The sequence below is a fragment of the Chrysochloris asiatica genome, unplaced genomic scaffold (assembly GCF_000296735.1).
Source record: "Chrysochloris asiatica unplaced genomic scaffold, ChrAsi1.0 scaffold00116, whole genome shotgun sequence".
Taxonomy (NCBI): domain Eukaryota; kingdom Metazoa; phylum Chordata; class Mammalia; order Afrosoricida; family Chrysochloridae; genus Chrysochloris; species Chrysochloris asiatica.
In genome coordinates this window covers 1674407-1701570 of record NW_006408634.1, presented here as the reverse complement: position 1 = coordinate 1701570, position 27164 = coordinate 1674407, and the positions used below count along the sequence as shown (strand labels likewise).

The 27164-nt window shown below is 49.2% G+C and overlaps 2 protein-coding genes across 2 annotated transcripts in view; one reads left to right on the top strand and one right to left on the bottom strand.

The window, feature by feature from the left end:
• Window positions 1–13961, top strand: part of BRSK1 (BR serine/threonine kinase 1) — a 37753-nt gene extending 23792 nt beyond the window's left edge. Inside the window, exons 9-19 of the mRNA XM_006868101.1 lie at window positions 474–505; window positions 895–1065; window positions 2406–2503; window positions 3179–3338; window positions 3545–3605; window positions 4540–4909; window positions 5226–5274; window positions 5370–5493; window positions 6776–6974; window positions 9111–9200; window positions 13328–13961. Of these exons, the coding sequence (XP_006868163.1) occupies window positions 474–505; window positions 895–1065; window positions 2406–2503; window positions 3179–3338; window positions 3545–3605; window positions 4540–4909; window positions 5226–5274; window positions 5370–5493; window positions 6776–6974; window positions 9111–9200; window positions 13328–13485 (1512 nt within the window). The 3' untranslated portion in view covers window positions 13486–13961. The remainder of the gene's footprint in view (window positions 1–473; window positions 506–894; window positions 1066–2405; window positions 2504–3178; window positions 3339–3544; window positions 3606–4539; window positions 4910–5225; window positions 5275–5369; window positions 5494–6775; window positions 6975–9110; window positions 9201–13327) is intronic.
• Window positions 13962–14140: 179 nt separating this feature from the next.
• Window positions 14141–27164, bottom strand: part of TMEM150B (transmembrane protein 150B) — a 13734-nt gene continuing 710 nt past the window's right edge. Inside the window, exons 2-6 of the mRNA XM_006868294.1 lie at window positions 26924–26983; window positions 26770–26837; window positions 26324–26451; window positions 23889–24072; window positions 14141–14472 (exon numbers count right to left, since the gene is read on the bottom strand). Coding sequence (XP_006868356.1) covers window positions 14141–14472; window positions 23889–24072; window positions 26324–26451; window positions 26770–26837; window positions 26924–26983 — 772 coding nt within the window. The remainder of the gene's footprint in view (window positions 14473–23888; window positions 24073–26323; window positions 26452–26769; window positions 26838–26923; window positions 26984–27164) is intronic.

Here is a 27164-nt window from a genome sequence, read left to right as displayed (position 1 = left end):
GACCCAGAGACACGATGGGGAGGGTGACAGTGGGTGCTGATGATAGAACCCCGAGGGATTCGTGAAGTGGCTTTCCAAGACCTAACTGACAGTTCTCCAGGTGAGAACTGAGCCGCAACGCAGGGCCCAGCAAAACCTGTCACCTCAAATCTGCTTACAGAAGCTTGGACCAGGGAACCGCGGGAAGCGGAACGGCGCATGCGCAGACTGACCCTTCCGAGGAGGCACTGAGGGGTGGTTGGCAATACGCATGCGGGAAGTCATAGCTAGCCCAAGACGGCCCTGGTCCAGAGTACTCGAATTGCGCGTGCACAGGGCAATGCATTAAGCAGCCACTAGGGGGAGACACACGACAGCCTGTAACTAGTTGGGAGGCAGAGATAGGGTCCTGGACCCCACTGTTTAACTTTAATTGTGTATCATTTGTGTGTATAAGGCTCACTTCTGCTCTCTACCATCCACCCCCTTCACAGCTGGAGCAAATTCAGAAACATCCCTGGTACCTGTGAGTATGGGATTCTGGATTCCTGGGTCCCTGGGGAGAAAGGAGTAGAGACTTAAATATCAAGAGCCCCAAAATAGGAGCGGGTGGGATGCCTAGTTTCCGGTCCTGAGGATGGGCTAGGGATGCTGGGTCTTGGGGGAAGATGGAACAGACGGAAGAAGTCTGTATTCCTGGGTCTGAAGGAAGAGGAGGCAAGGGGTTCAGGATTCCTGGGTCTGAGGGAAGAAGGTTGGGGCCGAACTCCTGGGTCTGAGAGAGGAGAAATTGGGGATTGGGATCTCCAGGAGCTAAGAGTGTTGCAGGGTGGGTTCCAGGTCGCCTGAGTCTCAGATTAAGAATAAGACTCAAATTCCCGCTTCAGCAATGTTGACAGTTCTCCCTGTTCCCAGGGGCGGGAAACACGAGCCAGACCCCTGCCTGGAGCCAGCCCCGGGCCGCCGGGTAGCCATGCGGAGCCTCCCGTCCAATGGAGAGCTGGACCCCGACGTCCTGGAAAGCATGGCGTCACTGGGCTGCTTCAGGGACCGGGAGCGGCTGCATCGCGAGCTGCGGAGCGACGAGTACGACCTCACCCCAGCCCAGCCCTCTCGCCATACCCGCCTGGGGATTGGTGTGCCAGTTCCCGGAGCAGCCAGCAGAGGGCGTGCCGGGGCGCCTGCGCACGCACAGACTTGCCCTGGCTTCTAGTTCCCGTTTGGAGATGCTCTAGGAGAAAACCCTCGAGGAGGCGATTGTTGTTGTTAAGTGCTGCCGAGTCAGTTCTGACCCATAGCGACCCTGAACAGGGTTTCCGGGAGGCGATAGGAGCAGTGATAGACAATGGTATCAGTAGGTGCCAAGTCAGATGAAAAGGCCTAAGCACACAGGACTGCTAACCACAATGTTGGCGGTTCACACCCACCAGCTGTTTCCTTGGAAACAGGGTCGCTATGAGTTGAAATCGACTCAACGGCACTTAACAAGAACAAGAAGAAATAAAATAATATATGGTGACTACCTGGTGTGGTGCCGTTTGAACTGCAAGGTCGGCGGTTCAAACTCACCAGCTGCTCCAGGAAAAGTTACACAGGCTCCCTATATGCGTTATCTAAGTTGGAACCGACTCAACAGCACTTAATAACAGCAGTAAATAGGTAACAGCTTTTAAGGAGACCTTTAAAGAACTCTTTAAAGATCTCAGTAGTTAAGCGTTCAGTTGGTAACTAGAAGGTTAGTGGTTTGAACCTAACAGCTCTGCTTCTCGCAAGAAAGACGTATCAGTGAGCTTGCATAAAGATTACAGTCTAGAATGCCTTATGGGACAGTTCTACTCTGTCCTATAGGTCGCTAGGAGTCAGAATCAATATCAGTAACAACTGAGCCATTGTTAAGTACTGTCGGATCGGTTCTCATAGTGACCCTATATAGGATTTCCAAGGAGCAGCTGGTGGGTTTGAACCACCAACCTTGCAGTTAGCAGTCCAGTACTTATCCTGCAGCGCCACACCAAGACTGTGACTGAGGCATACACAGTCTATTAGCCTAGCCCCATGAGACTTTACAACTTATTGGATATCCTGGGTTCAAATCCCAGCTCTATCACTCACCAGCTGTGTGACCTTCCCTGAAATAATTGCATAATATTAGCACCAACTTCAAGAGAAATTAAATAACTGAATCCACAGAAAGCAATGGTCCTTCAGTAGTAAATGCTCCAATGTTAAGATTTGTTGCTATTATTATTGAGAAAAACGAGACTGGAATGTATACGGAGACAAAGGAAACCAGAGAAATTGACACCTGGAAAAACGGAGCTTCAGATACGGTGTAGGGTGGAACCCTAGAACCACACCAGCTGGGAGCAGGGGACACATCCCCAGAGCCTTGATCTCTGACTTCAATCCTATTTGATTCATCTTAGGGAGAACCAAGAAAAGATGATTTATTATCTGCTTTTGGATCGGAAGGAGCGATATCCCAGCTGTGAGGACCAGGACCTGCCTCCCCGGAATGATGTTGGTGAGAAGACAGAGCTGGGGGACCAGCCGGCTGGGTCCTGAGAGGGGAAGCTGCCGGGAGCCCACATGCCAGGTTGTTCCAGGGAGGAAGCAGCTGCAGGTCCTTGGCCTTCTGGGTTTTAGACTCCTGGGGCCTCCCTTGGTCCTGGTGGAACAGTGATTAAACGTTTGACTGCTAACCGAAAAGCCAGTGGTTCAGACCCACCAACCATTCAACAGGAGAAAGCTGTAGCTGTCTATTTCCGTAAAGTTTGACGGCCTTGGAAACCCTATGGGGTAGGCGTCCTCTATCTTATAGTGTTGCTATGAGTTGGAATTGACTGGAGGGTATTGGCTTTTAAGACCTGACTTAGCACCCTGGTGGCACAGTGTAATCCTAGCTCAGCTGCTAACCGAAAGATTGGCGGTTTGAACCCACCATCCACTCCTTGGCAATGGCAATCTCCTCCCGTAAAGATTTCAACCTAGGAAACCCTGTGGGACAGTTCTACTCCGTGCCCAGTGTGGCTATGAGTTGGAATGGACTCAACAGCAGGCTAGTTTAGCTCTGTGATCTTTGTCCAAACCCCTCTGTACTCCATGCCTCAGTTTCCTCACCCAAACTGAGTTTCCCACCTCATGTTTCCCACCTGCAACTTAACATGTCACCTTCAAGTTGAAACTCTCCCTCCTTTAGACCCACCCCGGAAGCGTGTGGACTCTCCCATGCTGAGCCGTCACGGGAAGCGGCGGCCGGAGCGGAAGTCCATGGAAGTCCTGAGCATCACCGATGCTGGGGCTGGTGGCTCTCCCGTACCCACTCGACGGGCCTTGGAGATGGCCCAGCACAGCCAGAGGTAGACCCCCTGCCCCTCCTGGGAGGACCACAGTCCCCTGGTGGAGTAGAGGGTCAGCGCTACCAGAAATGTACGGGGTGATTAGCACCAGTCACTTCCTCTCTCTGGGCCTCATTTCCTTAACTAGAAGCAGTGTGGAAGGGTGAGACCACCAGAACCTTCTGAAACCTTCCCACCTGATTTTTCTTTTCTTTTCTTAAAATTAGATCACGTAGCGTCAGTGGAGCGTCCACCGGTCTGTCCTCCAGTCCTCTGAGCAGCCCAAGGGTAAGGCCAGGTCTTCAGTGGAATTAAGAAAGGATAGGTGCAGTGTTGGGCTGTTAAGCTTTGGGCTGCTAACCACCAGGTTAGTGGTTCAAATCTACCAGCCACTCCTTGGAGAAAGATCAATGTGTCCGTTCCCATATTTACAGTTTCAGAAACACTTCTTCTCTGTCCTGTTGTTAAGTTGTATTGAGTCAGTTCCGACTCATAGTGACCCTATTTAGGGTTTCCAAGGAGCTCCTGGTGGGGTCGAACTGACCTTGTGGTCCAGTGTTTGTCCTAATAGGGGTCATTATAACTCCATGGCAGTTGTGTGTGGTTTTGTTGCTTTTGTTAAAGAACTTTGCTAATCCAAAACTTGAGTTTGAGTGTACCGAGAGGTACCTTGGAAGACAGGCCTATGAATGCACTTCTTGGGGGAGAATTTCGCCACTGAAAACCCTGGGTAGCATAGTTGTACTCTGATGCAAACATGGCGTCCCCAGGAATTGGAATCAACTCGACAGTTGGCAACTGGTTTTTTAAGTGGGTGAAGACACTGAAGCAAAGCTTGAGAAGCTGAAACTACAAATCCCGTGAGAAGTGAGACATTGCCTCCTTTACCCTAAAAGGCCAAAGACCCGAGGCCTCATACAAGTATTTAGTCAGCTGACGCAGTACTTCTCCATAGGATTGAGATTTCAGAGTGTCTAAAGGATTATTCATTTAACAAAAGTTAATTGAGTGACTACTGTGTCCGTTACTAAACTCAGATCAGGTTAGGTATATAGCAGTGAGCATGATGGGAAAAGTTATTGTCCTCCTAACATTGTGGGGCGGGGCAATAGTTGGACTACAAGTCCCAGCGTGCATGGGTTAGTTTCCCTTAATATATGGGGGGGTGACTCCTAGAGCTTCTGGGAGTTGTAGTTCATTCACGTCTCCTTTTCTTCCATAGAGTCCGGTCTTTTCTTTCTCACCGGAACCTGGAGCTGGAGATGAGGCCCGGGGCGGGGGATCCCCGACTTCCAAAACGCAGACGCTGCCTTCTCGGGGTCCTAGGGGTGGAGGTGCCGGGGAGCAGCCCCCGCCCCCCAGTACCCGCTCCACGCCTCTACCTGGTCCCCCAGGCTCCCCGCGTTCCTCAGGGGGGACTCCCTTGCACTCACCCTTGCACACGCCCCGGGCCAGCCCAACTGGGACCCCGGGGACAACGCCACCCCCCAGTCCGGGTGGTGGTGTTGGGGGAGCCGCCTGGAGGAGTCGTCTCAACTCCATACGAAACAGCTTCTTGGGCTCCCCTCGCTTCCACCGGCGCAAGATGCAGGGTATGGGAGGGACTTTGGGACCTGGACATCGGAATCCTAGGGGAGAAGGGGCTGGGTCTTAACAGCAGTACTGGTGTTGCAGCGGTTGAAGCGCTCAGCTGCACACCAAAAGGTTGGCATCTGACATCTCAGTTTCAAGCTCGGCGCCAGGGATGCTCCTAGAAGCAGCATCACATAGAGTATTTGGGTGGGAGGGGTTAGCCACTGGGAGGAGAATTGACAAGGGGGCTTGAGATCTCTGGGAGGGGGCCTGCATGCCATTGACTGGTTTAATGGGCAAGCGTTAATCACACTCTTTCTTATCCTCCCCCACCAGTCCCCACCGCGGAGGAGATGTCTAGCTTGACGCCAGAATCCTCTCCGGAGTGAGTTCCGCATGGAAGGGAAGAGTGGGGACGAAAAGGGCATCTGTTCTTAAGCCCCCTTTTGACCCTCCTTCAACTATCCCCTACCCTCATAGGCTGGCAAAACGCTCCTGGTTCGGGAACTTCATCTCCTTGGACAAAGAAGAACAAATATTCCTTGTGCTAAAGGACAAACCTCTCAGTAGCATCAAAGCGGACATTGTCCATGCCTTCCTGTCGGTGAGGGACTTTAGTCCCTATGGACCCCCCTCTACTCCTAGAACTACAAATCCCAGCAGCCTTTGGTGCTCCCTCATTGTACTGTTAACCTGACTTTCTCCTGGAGCATGATGGGATTTTTAGTTTTCCCATCAGAGGCGTTTAGTCTGTGGTGGGAGCAGGGAGGCTAGCAAGGTTTATTATACCCGGGTGCCAAATTCCAGTTCCCTAGATACTGTGTTTTCAAGGATTGCCGAGTAGCCATGGTCTTACTACCAAGTCTGAGCTTAGAAGCAACTGGTGTCCCACTGCCCCCTGGTTCTTTGCTGTAGAGACTGATGGACTGACATTCTGAGACAGATACGGCTCAAGAGGGCTTTGTGGGAGAGTCCCTGGGTTGTAAAGAGCCTGGTGGTGCCACATATAAACACTCAGCTGCTAGCCTACCCCTCCTCCCCCCGCAAAAAAACCAACAACAACAAAAAAAAAATGAGTGGGTAGAACTCACCCTGCGACTCCTTGGGAGACAGAGCGGGCCATCTGCTCCTGTAAAGATTGTTGTGAAGTGCCGTCGAGTCGATTCCAACCCATAGCGACCCTGTATAGGGTTTCAGAGGAGCAGGTGGTGAACTTGAACCACTGACCTTGCAGTTCAAACGGTTTTGCAGTCTGGCGCATTAACCCACAGCGCCACACCAGGACCCTGGAAATCCTGTGGGTCAGCTCTACTGTGTCACATATGATTACTAGGAGTTGAAATCGACCTGATCACACCAAACAACTCTGGGTAGTGCAAACCGCACTCCGCTGTGCCACAAGAAGCTGGATGTTTGAGTACATTCGGAGGCACCTCAGAAGAAAAACCAAGTGATCTGTTTTCAGTAGATGACAGACATTGGAAATCCTTGGGAACATGTTGCTACTGTGACACCCATGGGATTGCCTTCAGTTGGAATTGAAAACAACTGGAGTTTTGACTTGATTCACAACTGGTTTAGATTGTGATTATTTCGATGAAAGTGGCAACTGTTTTTTAGGTCATGTGGCCTGGACCTTGGGGTTTAGTACTAACATCCTAGCATCTCACAGAAGTGGAATTCAGTTGTTCAGCCATTTTTTGATAGCTTGTTTCCAGAAGGGCAGAGAAAACTACAAGTCCCGGTAGGCAGTGGGGAAATCTTCCCATTGCCTTTTCTACTGTTATTCTTCTAGTGGCTGATGGGACTTGTAGTTCCTTGGGCAGAGGGTGCAAACGTAGACAGCTCCCTGGAATGACCCAATTCTTGTGCTCTACCATCCTCAGATCCCCAGTCTGAGTCACAGTGTGCTGTCACAGACTAGCTTCAGGGCCGAGTACAAGGCCAGTGGCGGCCCCTCCGTCTTCCAGAAGCCTGTCCGCTTCCAGGTGGACATCAGCTCCTCTGAAGGTCCAGAGCCTTCCCCGCGACGGGACGGCAGTGGTGGCGGTTGCATCTACTCCGTCACGTTCACTCTCATCTCTGGTGAGTCTCTAAAAATATGCCACCAAGCATGCCTCCCACAGGCCTCTATATTCAGCTGGGTCCAGTCATTCGTTGAAATGGCCGCCACACAGAAATCAAACTTCATACTCAGAATTAGGGGGTTTATTAGAGAAGTTAGCAGGTTACAATCTGGGTCAGAAATGCTCAGGACACAGTTGTTCCATGCAGCTGCTGATAAATGCCCATAGGACACTCCATCAAAGCCTCAGCCTGAAGGTACTCGGTTCTAGCTCCTTGGGTCAGCAAACCTAGCTCCCCAAATTACGAACCTGGAGGCAGCCCACTCTACAAGGACGCCTCCTGCCCAAAGTCACTCAGCTTTCCTTGCTCTGTCCCAGCCCACTGCTCTGTCTGCTGCTCCTCTGCCCCTCCTCGGGTGTCACAGCTTTCTGTCTCTGGGTCGAGGTGGTTCAATGCACAGGGATCTGGGGGTCCACTCCTGGCTCTCCTTCATGATGATAGTGAGATCCCCCCTCCTGCTCTAAGATGGCTCACTTCCTATCCAGGCTAGAGTTTCAAGTTTTTACAATTACAGTGAAGGCTGTTAGCATCCACAGCTGAATCATAATGGCCTCAGTTCTCTAACACAGCTGTAGCACAAGTACCACGGGGATGGGGGTGGGGGTGGGGGGCTTTAACAAACAGAAATGGACTCTCTCACAGTTGCCGAGCTAGAAGCCTGAATTGTTCCGGAGGAAGGCTTGCTCTCTCTGTAGACTTTGGGGAAAGGCCCTTGTCTCTTTTCAGCTTCTGTTCCCAGGTTCTTCTTAGGGTGGCCACACGTGGTGTGTATTCCCCCTCCCCAAACCCCCCCCCCCATTTGTGCTTGCTTGCTTGTTTAATCTGGTCTTTAATGCAGACACACCTTGCTTTCCTGCACTTTGCAGATACTGTGTTTCTTACACATTGAAGGCTTGTGGCAACTCTGCGTAAACTAGCAAGTCTGGCACTGTCTCACCAACAGCGTGTGGTCGATTTGGGTCTCTGTCCCGCTTTGGACATTTTTGCAATACTTCAAACTTTGTCATAATACTGTTTTGCTACATTCTAGTGCTTGTAACTTTTGTATGCATTGGGAAACCAAGCTTGCTTTATACAGGAGGGATCCCAGCCTTATTTCCGAGGTCTGAAACCGAGCCCCCCATAGCTCCCAGGTACATCTGTATCTCAAATGAGATTGAGTAAGACCCCTGCTATGCCAATAATGTCTCCTTAACATAATAAAGAAAACCCATTCCTAAGTGGGATTGATAACCACAGGATTTACAATACACATTTTGAAGGATAGCACAGCTCAATCCACAACCCTTGGTTTGTGGTAGCCTCTCTGGATCTCTGTCTCTTATCAGACACAAGTCACACTGGATGAGGACCCAATTTATTCTTGTTTGTGACTTGGGTGAAAACATGCGTTCAACTATTCATAAACATTTTGTTTCATGTCATTGATTACAATCCCCACAAAGTAACAACGCTCTTGCTACTTCTTTCCGTGTACCATTTCCCAGCATCCTCCTTTCCTACCCCATCCTGTCTTCGGAGCCTTCTTCCTGGGCAAATGCTGCCCTTTTGATCTGTCTGGTTGGTTGTGTATCTCCCTGGTGTATGGCTCACCTTCTGGGCCTGTCTCTCGTTTGCCTGCCGGTTGAGCTATGGAGGTGAGCTCACTTGTAGGCTCAGGGCCTAAATCTGTAGGGTGTCAGAGGTTCCATCAGCCTCTATCAAGCCAGTAAGGGTTGTTTTGGTTTGGTTTTGAGTTTTGTTCCACATTTTTTCTCCCACTCTCTCCAGGACTTCCCCTTTGAGAGTGGTTAGTGGTGGTTGTCGGGCACGATTGAGTTCTTCTAGTGTCAGGATTAGAGTCTCAGCCACTATTCACATCTGCAAAGACACGCTTCCAAAAAGAGAAAGAAAGACCATATTACAGAGGTGCCGACTATTAGGACACATATTGTCGCCCCATGACAGTTTTCTCTAAATAACAACATCGAGTCTCCTTCGCAAGGCCTGGATTATCCCTTCCTCAACAGAAGAGAAACATTGGTACACAAAGGAAGAATGTCACCGACTCCTTTGGGGACCGTCCCATCGCCCGGTCAATCTGTCTCCCTACAGGTCCCAGCCGGCGGTTCAAGAGAGTGGTGGAGACCATCCAGGCGCAGCTGCTGAGCACCCATGACCAGCCCTCCGTGCAGGCCCTAGCAGGTGGGTGACCTTTCCCTCTCCTGGTGGGGGCAGACTTGCCGGGGGTGTGAGGCCTCTGCTGTGAGGACACCAGGCCCCGTGGTGGCTTCTAAGTGAGCCGTTCCAGCGTCCATTCTCTCCCAGTTCTGGGTCCATGCTCACTGTGAAGGTTCAGGGAGAGCATCAGTCCCACCTGCCCCTGTGAGCTGCTGGTGTGGCCGGCAGTCTTTAGCTGTGGATGTATCCCTCCGTTCTCTGCCTCTGTCTCCACGGAGTCTTCTTCCTGTGTGTCTCTAAACATACCCGTCTGATTGGATTCAAAGTGTCTGGGTGGACTGCTAACCAAAAGGTCGGCAGGTCAAACCCACGCAGAGATAACCTCAGAAACAAGACCTGGGGGTATGCTTTTGAAGCCCCCATGGAACAGTCCCAGTCTGATACACATGGGGTCACCATGAGTCTATATTATCTCAGCGGTAACAAATGATGACAGAACAAGACAGTGGGTAAGGACCTTCCCTGAGAATTTCATCTCAATTCCACCTATGGAGATCCCGTTACAGTTAAGGGCATTTTGGCACATCTGGGGCAGGAGGACTGAGGACTTGGCCCTGCCTTTTATAGGGGACACGACTCATCCTATGTCAGGCTCTTTGGTGGATGTGCTGCTGATTCCTAACCATTGGGTACGAGCCGTGTGGTTTGGAAGCAGGTTTGTGGAAGGTTGAGGTCAGAAATCAGTGGGAACCAGACTGTCCAGGACCTACAAGGGTCTCGTAGCTAGAGACTGTTGTTGTGAAGTGCCGTTGAGTCGATTCCAACCCATAGCGACCCTGTATATAGGGTTTCCAAGGAGCAGCTGGTGAGCTTGAACCACTGACCTTGCAGTTCAAAGAGCTTTGCATTCTGGCGCCTTAGCTCACAGCACCACGGGATGGGGCGCCCCAAAAAACAAAAGACGAAGACAGTGTTGGAGCAGGCTCTAGACTTCTGTCCCGAAGAGTCTGGCTTTCCGCAGCTTCTCAAGGCCATCCTTGACCCCTAGTCTCTCTCCATCTTCAAAGCCAGCTATACTGCCTCTCTCTGACCATCATTCTGTAATTGCCTATCCTGGGTGGTCTAGCGTGTTATAAGTTGGTGTGCCAACGCAAGGTCAGCAGTTTGAATCTACCAGCAATTCTACAAGAGAAAGAGATTTTTCTGCTCCCATTAAGATTTATAGCTTTGGAAACCCTTTCCACGGCACATAAGTACCACCACCAATATTAAAATTAGGACCATCCCAAAGCCAAACTCACTGCCCTTCAAGTCAACTCCTAACTCACAGCGACCCTGTGTAGCTTTTTCTGCATCTTTACCGGACTTGACAGCCCCATCTTTCTCCTGCTGAGTGGTTGCTGGGTTTGAACTGCCAACCGTGTGGTAAGCAATCCAGGGCTTATCATATAGTACCACCAGTCACCTTACCTGCAGGACCCACCTTCACCAGCCTGGTTTTTTGAGAACCGAGTCCCACCTGGCCTTGTTGCTAGTTCCCAGCTGTGTTATAAATTGAGTTGATGGAGCAGAACATGCTCTCTGTCCAAGGAACAGGGCTTCCCTGGCCTCAGAAGCCACGGTTGTCAAGGAGTGGACTCCCTAGCAACTGGGACACAGCAAGAGGGTGGGCTTTGTTGCTCTCAGAGGCCAGCGTTGCTAAGTGAAGTGTATGCTGTTCAGAAAAACTATCCTTAAAAGGCCTTAGCAGCCCCTGGTGGAGCCGTGCTTAAAGCACTTGGCTGTTAACCGGAAGATTGGTGGTTCAAACTGACCAGCTACTCTGCTCGAGAAAGATGTGGCCTTCTGTTTCCGTAAAGAGTACGGCCTTGGGCCAGTGCTGCTCTGTCCTGTCTGGTCACTATCTGGAGGAACCCACGAGAAAGCCGTGGTTTGTCCTTTGTTCAAGGAACCCTGGTGGTGCAGTAGTTAAGCACTTGCCAAAAGCTCGGCGGTTCAAGCATAACTGGAGAGAAATTTGGCTGCTTCTGTGAAGGTGACAAGCTTGGAAACCGTGTGGGGCAGTTCTCTGTCCTATAGACTCTCTGAGTTGAATGGGATCTTCCAGGAGCCCTAGTGTTGCCCTGGTTAAAGTGCTTGGCTGCTAACCCACCAGCCCGTTCTACGTGGCAGTCTGCTTCCATGAAGCTGACTGCCTGGAACCCCTCTGGGGCAGTTCTCTGTCCTGTAGACTCTCTCTGAGTTGGACTCGACTGGACACCAGTGGATTTGGTTTTGGTTGAAGGGCCTTGAGCAGACCCCATTTCTGAGAACATGGCAGCCCCCACCCTGCACTAAGCAAGGGGCACAATGAGCAACTCCCACCTCCATTGCTAACTACATGGTGAGTATCCACGTGAATCCAGTCCCCAAAGTGTGGACTTGGATCCAGTTCCTCAGCTTCGCACCCCCTCATTTTCATCACCGGCTGGTCACATGGTACTCTAGCTCTGTCTCAGGCCCGGTCCCAGAGCTGGGTGGGAGCTCGCACAGTGGAAAGACAGCCCCCGCAAGCAGGCAGACATCAGCCCTGCTGGCTCTCTCCGCCCGTGTTCATGAATTCGCTGGAACGGTTCACTGTACTTACGGCGGTTGCTTTACTACAACCAAACAGGGGACAAGCGGAGAGGCACAGAGTAGACAGGGGACAAGCGGAGAGGCACAGAGCAGACAGTGCATTCCATTCTTTCAGCTTCTCTAAGCCACTCTAACTCCTTGGCTCCTCCTTTGTCTCCAAAGTTAGCAACATTGCCTCTCACTGTCATCCTGTTGTCGCCTCTGACCCTGACCTCAGTCAGGAAAAATCCCTTCATGGACATTTATGAGTAAGGTTGTAGGAAGCCCTAGTGGTACAGTGGCTAAGTACTCAGCTGATAACCTTAAGGTCAGTAGTTCTAATCCATCAGCCACTCCATGGAGAAAGACATGGCAGTCTGCTTCCAATAAAGATTTACAGCCTTGGAAACCCCAGGGGACAGTTCGGTTGTGTCCTACAGGGTCGCTAGGAGTGGGAATCACCTCAAAGGCAGTGGGGTTTTTGCCCCGTTAGACTTCATTGTCTCTTAAGAACGTCATGCTTGGGAAAGTGGAGGGTCAGCAAAAAAGAGGAAGACCCCCAATGAGATGGATTGCACAGTGACAGCAATAGTGGGCTGCAGTGTAACCACCATTGTGAGGAGGGTACAAACTGGGCAGTGTTTTATTCTGTTGTGCACAGGGTCGCTATGAGTCGGAACCAACTCCATGGCACCTAAAAAAAGACTTGTCAGGGACAACCAGAAAGTGCACTAGGCCCTCGGAACTTTTTGAGACCCCCTTTTTCCAAGGAAAGCTGGCCTTAGCAACCAAGGATCCCCAAAATACACAAACTCTTCCAGATCTAGGTCCAGTAGGCACACTGGGCCTTCTTATCTACCTTCCTTCCTTCCCCTTTATGAGTGAATGGGGGGAGGAACCCCAGACTCTATCTTGGAGGAATCCAGTCTTATAGGTCACTATGCCAAACAGGTAATCAGTGTTCTGGTTAATGTCTTAGGCCCTGTAGAAATTTCTAGATGACCACTGGCAACCGGTGTTTCAACTGTAGTCCCCAATAGGAAGTGGTCTGTTTGAGGAAGTTGGTCCCCACAAAAGGGAGGCTCTGTCAGGCTTACCTGGGAGGTTTCAAGACCCCAAATAACCAGCAAGGATTCCCCTCTAACAACCAGTCTAGCAGAAGGTAAGGAATTGTGTCTCTTGTCAGGGGCAAGCTGTCCCTCAGCCAAAAGTATTGGAACCAAAGTCTTCAAGACTTCTGAAGTCAGGCACACCCCAAGTTCCACTGTGCTAACCAAGCCGTGTTTCCAAAGCTGCAAGGGTTTGGGAGAGCTTAGGATGTGAGCCCCTTTTGTTCTCCAGAAGCTAAACTTTGTGTCAGTGTGTCTCTGTAACAGCCTCTGGTTCCTGATGCTTCAAGCCCTCACCTGGATGTTGTTAGAATGCATTTCTTTCCTGGGGCCATATGGTCTTGGGGGATACTGAGGCTAATAAGACCGCAGCTCTGCAGTCACGGGAATCGTCACCTCAGGCCCTGAAGTAGTGCAGCTCATCCAAGACTGCCTTCTCTCTCACAGATGAGAAGAATGGGGCCCAGACCCGGCCTGCGGGTACCCCACCCAGAAGCCTGCAGCCCCCACCCGGCCGCCCAGATCCAGAGCTCAGCGGTTCTCCCCGCCGAGGTCCCCCCAAGGACAAGAAACTCCTGACCACCAATGGGACCCCTCTGCCCTGACCCCAGGGGACCAGGGAGGGAAACCCCCTACACCCCCTTCCCTGCCCCCCAACTGTGAATCTGTAAATAGGGCCCAAGGAGTAAGTGGGGGGGACACAAAATCCGGCCTTGCCCTGCAGGGATAGGGCTTACAGGGCCGTGCCCAATGGGGTGGGGGGATCTAGGGGGAACTGGGGGCGGGGGAGCTCTTTCTATTTTATTTATTGATTAATTTATTATTTTATTTATTGATCAATCTCTCTGCGGGGTGGGGTGGGGGAGGGACGGGAGCTGGTTGGGGTGGCTTAGCAGATCCGGACAGGGCCGTCTGTCCCCAACTCCCCCCCCTTCCTGGCCCCCCCTTCCTGCCCCTGGTCTTTCCTCCCCCCTCCCCCCCCCCACGACATTCTGTACGGATTTGCTCTCCGGAAGGAATTCTGGTTTCGCGTGATCCTGCCTGCGTCCTTGTCTCTGATTCCGCCGGCGGCAAAAAAAAATAAATAAATAACCTTGATCAGGGATTGCCGGCTGGCCTGGGGCTCTCGATTCCTGGCCACAGGGCTGGCCTGGGGGCTCCTCAGCCCTGGAGGCAACGGCAGGACCACGCTACCATCCACGTTTCTAATCAGCTGTCCACGGCCTCACACATCCCCACTGGGCTCCAGGATGTGGAATGTCAGCAACAGCCGCCCTCCTCTCCTGCCAGCTGGACAGTTTCCCCGATGGTTCCTGGGGGCAGGTCTGGAGCTGAACTCTTCCTCGGCTGCTGACGAAGGCGCCCCCCGCTCGCTGGCTCATAATCCTGAGACAGCTGGACCTCCAGGGTGCTAGGGGAGGCCGCTGGTGGTGCACTGAGGCCAGGGGCAGACTGGAGAGACAGGGTGCAGCCGTCCAGGCAGGAGAAGTCCACAGCTAAGAGGCCAAAGAGAGTCAACAGCAGCATAGCCACGGCCCATTCGCAGGACGCAGAGGCAGAGCGCAGCGGCAGCCAGGAGTGGAGAACGACCACTTTACACCAGGGTTAAGGGTCTGCGTGGATGCCCAACAAACCACATGCACATCACACCCCAAGGATCAGGACCTAGCTTGGGTGCTATCTGAGCAGGGTTGAGATCTCACTGGGTAGCCTCCAGGGCTTCAAAATGATTCTGTCGTTTCCATGGTAAACAAAGTCCACATACATTTTGCACAACGAACGAATCTATTGCTCCCAGCATTTTTACCGGGGAGGAAAGGCGTAACCTTGCCGCCCTCAAAGAAGGTGGTGGCTTGCCCTGTTCAAAGATGGCCGCCATCAGAGCTGCTTTGAGTCTGTGAAGCTATGGTTCTAGACTCCTGTAGGTGATCCAATCGCCCACATTCGGTTCCTGAAACTTTCAGGAGGGAGGTCTGTGGCGGCACTTTTGGAGAGCAACCCATTCAAAGCAGAGAAGTCGGCCACCATCTTTGAGCAGCATCCGTAGTCATCTTTGAGCGGGTCGTGGCTGTCTCCTAGTCAAACCCAAACCAGACCCACAGCATCGAGCGATTCAGATTGGTAGTGACTTTCTATAGGGCCAAGTAGAACTGCTCCCCTTAGGGTTTCTGAGGCTATAAACCTTAACAGGAGCACACACAGCCTCATCTTTCTCCCAGTAGCAGCTAGTGGGTTTGAACAGCTGACCTTTCAGCGTCACCAGAGCAACTTGTTAGTTTCCCACTCTGATTTAAATACTACAAGCAACAGATACAGCTGCTATGCAACACGTACACAGCCCTTATTTACTATGGGAATTTTTAAACATGCTTTTGGTAGCCTCTCACCATGTTCTCTTGGTAGCCTCTCACCATGTTCTCTCTACTTTGACCAGGGTAGGGCGGGAGGTTGTAAACGGTTCATGCACTCAGCTGCTAACTCAACACTGGAGGTTCAAGTCCACCCAAAATTGTCTCAGAAGTAAGATTTGACATTAGTATCCCAGTTCCCTCTTCCCCAAATAAGTCCATCTTTCTCTCCACCACCTCCTCAGTGCCAGACAACCAGCGCCATCACTTCTATGTCCAAATCCTCAGGGTTTCCAAACAATGCCCCTGAACGTCAAGCCATGCTCATAACAGGCAATGGAAGTGATTAAGCACTCGACTGCTAGCTAAAAGGTTGGCATTTGTCACCACTCCTATTCAATGTTGTGCTGGAAGTCTTAGCAAGAGCTATACGGCAAGACAGGGAAATTAGAGGCATCCAAATTGACAAAAAGGAAGTAAAACTCTATTTGCAGACAATAGGATCCTATACATAGAAAACCCCGAAGACTCAGTAAAAAAGCTACTAGCCCTCGTTGGAAGATTCAGCAAAGTGGCAGGGTATAAGATCAACATACAAAGATCAGTTATATTATTCTATAATGACAGCATTGAAAAGGACATTAGGAAAACAATACCATTTACAATAGTCTCCCAAAGGATGAAGTATTAGGAATAAATGTAACCAGAGAAACAAAGGACCTAATACAGAGAAAGCTACAAAACACTACTGCAACATTCTTACAAAAGCGGAAGAATGTACCATGCTCCTGGATAGAAGACTTAACATTGTGGAAATATCAATACTGCGCAAAGCGATTTACACATATAATGCAATCCCAATCCAGATTCCAACGACATTCTTCAAAGAGATGGGAAAAAACTATTACAAACTTTATACGGAAAGGAAAGAGACCCAGGATAAGCAAAGCACTGCTTAAGAAGAATAAGGTTGGAAACCTCTCACTCCCCGATTTCAAAAGTTACAGTGGTCAAAACAGCTTGGTACTGGTCAAATGAAAGATACATTGATCAATGGAACAGAATCAAGAATCGAGAAATTAACCCATCCACATATAGCCAACTGATTTTCAACAAAGTATCTAAATATATCATATGGGGAGATGATAGTCTCTTCAACAGATGGTGCTGGCAGAACTAGAAAGCGATATGCAAAAGATTGAAACAAGACCTTTATTTTACTTCATGCCTTGTGGATTAAAGACCTAAATGTGAATCCCAGAATTATGAAGGCCATCAGTGAAAATATAGGGACAAATGTGAGGGCTCTAATTCAGGGCATACACAGACTACCAAACATTTTGAGAATTACACAAACAAAAGTAGACAAAATCGATGATTGGTACATACGAAAAATTAAAAACTTATGTGCTTCAAAAGACTTCACCAAAAGAGTAAAAAGGGGACCCACAGAATGGGAAAAATCTTGCAACGACACATCAGACAAGGGACTAATTTCTAAAATATATAGGATAGGAAACTACAACACCTCGACAAGAAAAAGACAAATAAACCCAATTTAAAAATGGGCACAGGACATGAACAGACACTTCACCAAGGAGGAGATCCGGGCAGCCAACAAACATATGAAGACATGTTCATGATCACTAGCCATTAGAGAGATGCAAATCAAAACAATGAGATATCATCTCACACCACCAATAACAGCAAAGATCAAAAACGTAGAGGACAATAAATGCTGGCGGGGATGTGGAGAGACTGGGACCCTCCTGCATTGCTGGTGAGATTGCAAAATGGTCCAACCTTTCTGGAAAGCAATATGGCGTTTCCTCAGAAGGTTGGAAATAGAAATACCTTATGATCCAACAATTCCTCTGCTTGATATTTACCCACAAAAAATATGAGCCATAACACGAGTAGATATATGCACACCAATGTTCACAGCAGCACTATTTACAATAGCAAAAAGATGGAGACAGCCAAAGTGCCCATCAACTGAAGAATGGATAAACAAGCTGTGGTACATAAACACAATGGAGTATTATGCTACCTTGAATAATAAGGAAGCTGCAAGCCACCGCATAACATGGATGAACCTTGAGGACATTATGTTGAGTGAAATTAGTCAATCACAAAAGGAGAAATACTGCATAGGACCACTACTGTAAAAGACTAAGGAAAAGAACCCATACTAAAAGGGGGGAAATTTTTTATTTCCTGCTTACCAGGATGTGTGGGATGGGGTGAGGGGAGGGAGGGGAAGGTGGAGCACAGTGTAGGGAATAGACACAGGATAGCTTGGGTGCTGGGGGTTGGGGGGAGCCACAATATACAAGAAGGGGGAGGGGAATGGGAGAACAGTTAGGCAGGTTTGAGTGGACTAAGTGGGACAGAGGTAAATAATGATGTATACACAACCTTGGAACAACAGGGCTCTGGGATACAGGGATTGAGGCATGGTTTAAATAGGTAAAAGAGGGGAAATAATGTTAACATGCTTGGCTGTCTTTTGAATGTTGGTTTCCCTTGCATTACATTATAAAGTAGACACTTGAGAAGGAGAGAAAGAAATAGCCAGAAATATCACCATAGAAAGCTTGTAAGTCCGTCTTCAACCTATAACTGATTGGAATACCTAAAATGGGGCTACAAATTGCCCAGTGAAGGAGGCTTCCTGTGAAGCCTTAGCATTGTGTAAGACCATAGGTGGAATACTGAACCCTATTCAGAATCTTCTGAGGCGGGAAATCTCCACTTGAAAGGACAAGCAGTCTAGCCAGGAGTGGCTAGAAGAACAAAAGATACTTCTTGCAAGAAAGACCGACAGGAAAAATCAAAAACAATATCGGCAGTCTGACTGACTACTACAAGAACAAACAAGTTGCTTGGCCAGGAGCCTTGAGGGCAAGTGATCAGGTCCCCTCAGGGCAAACACCCTTCCAAGACTAAAACTCAAGGGGAATACACAAGCAGGCATGTGATGTGACTGGTGACCATGTTGGTCACCGATAAGGGGAAGTGAAGGAAAAACAGCAATGAAGTTGTGAGCTAAGTCTGACCATGCTCAATAGACTCCTGTGAACCCGGGTGGAGACCTGGTTGGCCAGCAGTGTGGCAAGACCTGGGGACTCCTGGGCCCAGAGTCAGTGACATAACCACAAAGGTCTAAAGTAGAGAATGAAGCATCCAGTGATAAGAAGCAAGGGCATATGCACAAGAAGACCCACACTTGCAGATAGTACCCACTTGACCTGGCTTCAATGGCTGGATGATCGGAACTCATCTAGAAGAAGAAAGAAGAGAGAAAAAAGAGTAATCTGATACAATTTGATGAACTTGACCTACACCTATGGATGCAGTAGCTCAAAAGAGGGAACAAATCTTTACAGCGAGGATCATTCCCACCCCCTCCATACACAGAGTAGACAGGGATGGGCAACTTGGACATTGGCTACCCAAAATGGGGGGTGGGGAGAGGGCTACAAAGGCAAGAAGTGACTGGCTTACAAGTGTTCAAGAGGGAGCCTAGATCCAGAGGGCGCAGAGGAAGGTAGAATCTCCACTGAGTAGTATCCAATCTATCTGGATGGGGCTGATGAAAGGAGATGGGATAAGACTTTTGTGGTACCAGAGTGAATAATTGTTATCAGGATGGACTGTGTGGGTTGGAAATGTAAAGGTAGACATTTTGTAGCAAAAGGAGGGGAGTGGTTGACTTTACAGTCTAGGAGTGGAGGTCCCTGGGACCATCAAGAGAGAAGAGCAGAGTGCGGGACCTTACCCAGAGAAACAGTGATGCCAGAGATAGAGGCAGAGATGATGATGTGGAGAGATGGAGCAGCTGGGGACTCCAGACCCAGAGAGGGAGAGAGGCTGTGTGCTCATGACTCGGGGGCAGGCTTGCAGGGTATACCCTTTGGTTGTTTGATGATGCATGGAGGGGATTGTAATCATACAATGAAACGATATAGGATAGGATGAATGTAAAGCTAATATTCTACCATGTAAACTATCACATAATCCACAATAAAAACTTAAAAAAAAAAAGAAAAAAGTTTAGTAGTTCAAACCCATCCAGAGACGCCTGGAAAGACAGGCCTGAGGATCTTCTTCTGAAAGGTCCCAGCCTGGAAAACCCTATAGAGCAGTTCCACTCTGCACCTACGGGGGCGCCATGCGTCAGAATCCACTCAACAGCAACCGGTTTGGCTTGGTTTTGTAAAGTGGGAAGAACGTACCCTTCCATGTAGGATCAATGGAATGGTTTCATGAACCGGAGTCCTTGGATGCTGCAAATGGTTAATGTGCTTGGCTGCTAACTGAACGGGTAGGGGTTCCAATTGACCCAGAGGTGCGACAGAAGAAAGTCCTGGTGTTCTGCTTTGTAAAAATCAACTATTGCGTGTAAGCCCTGTGGAGCAGCTGTACTCTGCACACTAGGGGGCGCCGTGAGTCGGAATCTACTCCACAGCAACTTGGGGCCCACAGGGTCCTCTCGTGCCGATAAGGGATCGAATCTCTTTCTTCTATAATCTCCCCTTTTTCTGGGATCCCTGCCTCCAGTGAAAGCCCCAGAGGCCTTTAACACATCAAAGTGGACACTTGGGAGTCTCCCCCTTGCCTCCTCCTTGTCTACCTGTCACTGTGGAACTCCACCCACCTGGTTTATCCCATCCATTCCCTTCCAGGACCTATATAATTGCCTATGGGCTGTTCGTCTGTCTTTTCCTGCTTTTTCTCATGGTATTATTTACAGCACACCTCGGCGATGCGTCAGATTCGGTTCCAGACCACCTCACTAAAGCGAATATTGGCAATAAGGCATATCACACGAATCTTTTGCTTCCCCAGTGTACATGTGAAAGTTATGCTTACTCTACACGGTCATCCAAGTGTGCATATACCCGGATGGAAAAGGTTTAAATATTGGGACAATGACTAAAACTTCATGACGCAGAGCCACGAAGTCAGCACATGCTGTTGGGAAAAGGGTGACCATAGACTTGCTCGGACACACGGTTGTCACAAACCTTCAATTTGTATTTTTAAAAAGCTATAGCTGCAAAGTGCAATAAAACAAGGCCTGGCAGTGTTTTGCTGTTAGGCTTTCGAGTCGGTTTCGACTCATAGCGACCCTGAATAGGGTTTCCGAGGCTTTAAAAAAATCTTCACAGTAGCACAAAGACCCATCTTTCTCTGGCGGAACAGCTGGCGGCCTTGAACTGCGGACTTCGTGGTTCTCAGTCTAGTGCCTATGTATAAAGTCACTGCGTTCCCTATGTATGGCTATATTCTAGATCAAAAGGATGTTTGCCTTCAAAGCAAAGGTAATCAAGCAGGAAGAAGTAGAAAAAAATCCAGAGAAAAGAATTGGAGAGCCCAGAGGGGAAGTGAGGGGGCCGTATGCTGACACATTGTGGGGAAATGCAACCAACATCATGACACTCTTTATAAACAAACTATCTATTGGGAAACTGTAAACTTTCACCCAAATCCCAAGAAAAACTTTTAAAAAGTAAATTAAAAAGAAAAGAAAAAAACCTAATGGCTGTTTCAAAGCAGAACTCTACTTGAGCACAGAAGGAGACAGCTTTAAGTCGGAATCTACTTGAAGGCAACTGGCTTTCACTGGTTTCTGTGCCAGGCAGTGAGGAGACCTGGTGGATAAGCATTGGATTGCTAACTGCAAGATCGAAGGTTCAAACCCACCAGCCGCTCCTCCGTAGACAAATGAAGCTTTCTGCTCCATAAAGATTTACAGTCTTGGAAACCCTATGCAGAGTCTTCATGAGTTGGCAGTTGGAATCAGCTCAGCACAGAGGGTGCCAGGCAGGGGTGGGGAGGTGCCCCTCTCCCTCCCTCCCCTCTCTGACTCATGGCAACTCCGCGTGTTTGAAAGTTTTAGTTACTTTATAGAATTTTCTGTGTAATAACCCAAAACCCAATCCACTGCCAATCAGCCAGTTCTTACTCATATAGGGACAGAGTAGAACTGCTGCATATGGTTGCCAAGGCTGGAAATCTTTTTTTTTTTTTTTTTTTAACTTTTTATTTTAAATTGAGTGAAGGTTTACAGACAAGATCATCAGTTTTACATTCAACAAATCCTACACTTCGTTTCATCTCAAAGCGAGGCTGGAAGTTCGTATGGAAGCAGACTATCTCACCTTTTTCCCTAAGAGGTGACTTGAAACCACTGACCTTTGGCTACCATCCAATGCTTAACCCACTGCACCACCAGGGACCTGGCGATTGGAATAGACAATGTCTCAGGCAGACTGCATCCCTGGCCCCGTGGATCTTACAATGAGGGAAAAACACCAACCCCAAACGCAACTGTAAGAACTGATCCTGTTTGTCTGTTGCTCCCAAGCGCTCCATGGCTCCCTATTACCCCCAGGCAGAAACCCATGCCTCTCACCTTGGCTCTGGAGACCCTCACTCCCAGCCTGGTTTTCTACCCTCAGCACATACCTGGCCTGTCTCCACCTCCCCAACTTTCCAACCCAGACCAAAAGCAGCTGTATCTTCAAGACAAAGCTCTGAGTCTCCAGCTGCCAGGGCCTGTCTTCCTTAGAACATTTTAGGACCTTTCCTTATCACACTCAGCTCACAGCTGTTATGACCTACCACACCACCCACTCGCCTAAAAAGACAAGCAGAGGAGGGCTTTCTCTGGGATAAAAGGTCCCACAGGGAAGTATGCTGAGCTGAGGAGTTCCCCTCCAGCCTTCTGCCTACTCTGTGGGACTCAGTTTGCCACTCTGGGAATTGGGGTCACCATCTCCATTTTTTGCTGGGAAGTTTTAGATTAAATTGAGCCACTTTCCTTAGCCTCTTCTGAAAGTGTCATATGTCTTCCTCCTCTGCCTTTCTGTGAAGTACCGTAGAGTTGGTTCCAACCCATAGTGACCCTGTATAGGGTTTCCAAGGAGCAGCTGGTGAACGCTGACCCTGTGGTTCAAAGGACCTTGCAGTCCAGTGCATTATCCCACAGAGTCTCTAATAGTCCCCGAAGCTGAGGCCTCAGCTCTCTCCTCTCTTTCAGAGCTCTCCTACTCTCAGCAATATAGCGATTATGTTCATTAGCTATGTGAGCTCCAATGATAAAAGCAGTGAACTGGTTTTTTTTTTTTTTTCTTTTAATGGTTTATATTAATGTCCCATTTTACAGATGTGGAAACTAAGGTTCAGAAAGTGACCTGGATTCCCAGGAAACACCTTTCAGCCAAACAATAAAGTCTGTTGCCATCGAGGCCACTCTGACACATAGTGACCTTACTATAGATTCTGAAACTATACGTCTTTACAGGAGCGGACAGTTTCGTCCTTCTCCCCAAGGAGTGGTTGGTGGGTTTGAACACCTAATCCACAGCGCCATGAACAGCTGTGAGGAACGTTTTTTCTCAGAATAATCAACTATACGTGACCTGGTGGTGGTTGTGCGCCACGAAGTCGATTCTGACTCTTAGTGACCCTGTGTAGGGTTTCCAAGGCTGTACATCGTTATGGGAGCAGAAAGCCTCATCTTTCTCCTGCAAAGTAGCTGGTAGATTCGAACTGCTGACCTTGCGGATAGAAGCCCAATGTGTGCCAAGCTATGCCAGCAGAGCTCCTTGTATGTGTCATTCCGAAAGGGCAGTATTTGCCCCAAAACGAAGCTCTGAAGGCAGAGAGACAGGAAGAAGTGTCGCCAGAGCGCTCCCTGGAGGCCAGGATGACCAAACTGCATCTCTCATACGTCGGACATATTATCAGGAAGGACCAGTACCTGGATAAGGACATCATGCTTGGTAAAGTGGAGAGTCAGCGAAAAAGAGGAAGACCCCCAACAAGATGGATTGACACAGTGGTGGCAGTAATGGGCTCAAGCGTAGATATTGTGAGGTGGGCACCGGACCAAGCAGTGTTTCAGTTCTCTTGTGCAAAAGGAGTCCATACCAACTTTACGGCACCGAACAGCACCAACCAGCCTGCTCCTTGGAAACCCTATACAGGGTTGCTATGGGTCCGAATCGACTCGAAGGCACTTAACAACAACTAGAGATAAAATGGAAATGGGGAACCCAAGAAGGGAACGGTACAAGTGCTGTTCCAATGTGTGAGAATTGCTGAATGGAAAACTAACATGCTCTGTAAACTTTCACTCAAATCAGTTAAGAACAAAACAAAAGGAAAACCTCACAGAGCGCTTGTGCTCTGTAACAGAGTCCCCATGAGTCCGAACTGAGTCACCAGCGATAACAATGTGACATCTGAGTTTCTCAGTGATGTAAATGGTTAACTCACTAGTCACTCCTCGGAAACCCTATACAGGGTCACTATGAGTCAAAACACACTCAAAAGGTAACGAAAGCAACAAAGCTTGACCAAGCAAGATGTCCTTCTCCAGGGACACAAAGTGGCTAGCAGTCTAGTGCTTAATCATTGACACCACCCAGGAACTTCTTCACTCCTGACTACTAGGCTTTGCATGGGTAGAGACAGGGCCCAAAGACAGGAACAGAGCCCCTCCCAGAGCTGTCAAGGGGAGCCCCGGCATTGTGACACTAAGGACTTCTGACCCTGGAAATCTTTACGGGAACCCACAGCCTCATCCTTCTCCAATGCCCAGTGGAGAAGAGTCCCCCCACCCCCTGTTCCCAGTCCCTTAAGGATACTGATTACCATAAGGATGGTGCACATGGTGCAGAGACCCAGGCGGAACAGCCAGATCCAGGGAGGCCCGGGCTGCGGTAGGTTCCTCTTCCTCCAGGAGAGAAAGAGTTGCAGCCAGAAATAGAGGGTGCCCACGAAGAAGGCGAAAAAGGCACCCGTGAGATGGGTATGCCTCTGGTTCTTCTGCTGGAGTAGGAGACGGGTAAAGAGATGAGATGAAGAAGACTGTGGGGGGAGGAGGAGCATGATGGGAGGAAGGGGAAGGGGACCACGTACCAAACCAACAGCCTGTGAGGGAAAACTGCCAAGCCAAGTGGTCAACTTAGCGATTCTGTGCATTGGCTATGATAACTCCAGCAAGGCGATTAGCACCATGCCCAGAGCCAGCAGAGAAAGAACACCTTCCCCTAGAGTTCACGCTCAGACTTCTAGCCACCTAAACTGCAGTGTAATAAATTTCTGTTTGTTTGATAAAAAAAAATTACAACCTAGGAAATCCTATGGGGCGTTCTCTTCTGTCCTTTATGGTAACTATGAGTTGGAGTTGATTCGAAGGCAACCAACAGGAACAAAGAAAATGAAAAGATTCAGGAACACTGGAGTAAACTAAATAAATGAACGGCTATACAAACAAGTTGAGAATGTTTAATGAACAAAACAAAACAAAATCCCAAACCTACTGCCATTGAATCGATTCTGACTCAGTGACCCTGTAACAGTGTTTCTGAGGCTGTAAATCTTTGTGAGCAGAAAGCCTCATCTTTCTCCCAGTATGCAGCTCGTGGGTTTGAACTGCTGACCTTGAGGTTAGCAGTCCAGTGATCATCCTATAGTCAGTCCCTCTAGGACTCCTAATAAATAAACAAGTGGGAGTTTATTGTCAGCCAGTGGGCTCCTTCTCCTTTATTTCTCTCAGGTTCAGAATCAGTTGTTGTTGTTGTTGTTAAGTGCCATCGAGTCGGGTCCGACCCATAGCGACCCTGTACAGGGTTTCCGAGGGTGTAAATCTTTACGGGAGTAGAAAGCCTCATCTTTCTCCCGCGGAGCGGCTGGTAGTTTCGAACCGCTGACCTTAAGGTTCGCAGCCCGATTCGTAACCACTACGCTACCAGAGCTCCTTTCAGAATCAGAGGCAGTATAATAAAAATAACAGACAGTATGTCTCCTGTCAGCTGTCCATTCACTGATTCTACAGCTTTCTACCAGCTTCATAGTCAGAAATGTGCAAGAAGCTTGTCCTGGAGTCTGTGTGGTCACTAGCCAGTTGCCCTTACTCATGGCAACTCCATGACCAACAGGACAGACCACCATGACCCCTAGAGTTTTCATTGGTTCCTTTTCAGAAGTGGCTCACTGTGTTGTGTTTCTTAATCAGGAAGCTCTGCTGAGCCCTTTTATCAAATGTTGTCATTGTTGTTGTTAAGTGCCGACGAGTTGATTCCGACTCATAGCAACCCTATATAGGGTTCCCGAGGAACGGCTGCTGAGTTTGAACTGCCGACCTTGCAGTTCAAGCAGACCTTGCAGTCCAGTGCATTATCCCACAGCGCCACACCAGGACACATGCAAGCCTTGATGATGGATGGGTGGTGGATGGGTGGGAATTGCGCATGGGGTGCATTGGCTGGGAGTCGAACCCCGGTCTCACTCATGGAAGGTGAGAATTCTGTCACTAAACCACCACTGCCTCCATGGATAAAATTAAAAACAAAAAACAAAACATTTCTCTGTAAGATATGGCCAAGAGAAGGGCCTACCCCAGAGTGCTTGTGACAGAGAGTGAATTTAATACCTGTAGTTAAAACTTAACAACTGCCTACAGGGTGAAGAGTTCCATCAATGGAGAGGATCCCATGCCAAACATTAATCATACATGAACAAACTCCGTCATTTCACCATTAAATAGGGGAGACAACAGAAAATTATTCCAGTCTCCTAGGGTTTGGGCGGGTACGGGCATACCTCTTTTTATTGCGCCTCACAGATAACTCCGTGGTGGTTTTTTTTTTCACAAATTGAAGATTTGTAGCAACCTTGAGTGGAGCCAAGTCTATAGGCTCCAGTTTCTCCAACAGCATGTGCTCACTGTGTGCTCTAGCATCACATTTTAAGTCATTCTCACGATATTTCAAACTTTTCTATAATGCTTAATAGATTACAGCATAGTGTAATCATAAGTTTTCTATGCACTGGGAAACAAACAAAACCACGCGATTCGCTTTATTGCAATGGCCTGCAACGGAACCTGCAATATCTTCCAGATACGCTTGTAATTTATACAAAGTGCCACAAATGAACTACCAGCCCCAGGAGTCCATGCGTGGAAGAGTCCCTAAAACTAGATGCCTATGGTCCCAAGGGCTCCTGGGAGTTGTAGTCCCAGGAACTGGCTGGCTGGCCCCCTGTATGGGCCAAGTGGGTAGTCACTCTGTCTTACCTGGAAATTGCCAACCACGGAAGCTCCCAAGGCACTGAGGAGACCTGTCCACAGGATCAACTGGTTAAACCACCTTTCCACTCCCCAGTTCTGGAGCTGGTGGTAACGGAGAATGCAGATCCAGGCAGCTGGGAAGAGAGGGAGGAGGGAGGGAGAACCAAGCCTCCAGAGTCCAGAGGTCAGGGAAGGAGTGGGGATCAAGTTCTCAGATTCTGGAAAAGGAGGGAACTGGGGAGTTGGATTACTAGGTCTGAAAGAGATGGGGCTGGGGTCGGACATTTCTTGGGGAGGTCCTGAGTCTGAGGAAGAAGAGTCTGGGGTCCTGCGACTGAGGGTGGTGAGGGTCCGGGGATCCTAGACCTGAGGGTATAGGGGTCTGGGGCTCCAGGTCAGAGGGTGGAGGGGCAGGGGCTAGCTCTGAGCTTTAAGAGCTGGGAAATAGTTACCCATTGCAGCTCCCATATTGAGCACCTGACTGAAGATGCAGCTCTGAGGGGGGTAAGATCCACAGAGACTGGGGAAGATAAAGGGTCATCTATGAGTCCTTAGAGCCAGGACCCCTTCCGGTTCATCCTTCCCAACCCACAGCTATCTAAATACCTGATGTAGGGGAAGCCTTCCCTGAGGTCCACAGATTTGTTGGCCACAGCGATTGCAAAACTGAGGCAGTAAAGAGTTTTCTGTTACTCATCCTCCCAGGGCACAGAAATCAGGAATTCCAACCCCAACTGCCCCAGGCCAGAAGTTCAGGATCCCAGGCCCCCAGCCCTTCTGCCTCAGACCCAGGAGTCCTGACCCCCAGCCCTTCCTCCTCCCTCAGACCCAGGAGTCCTGACCCCCA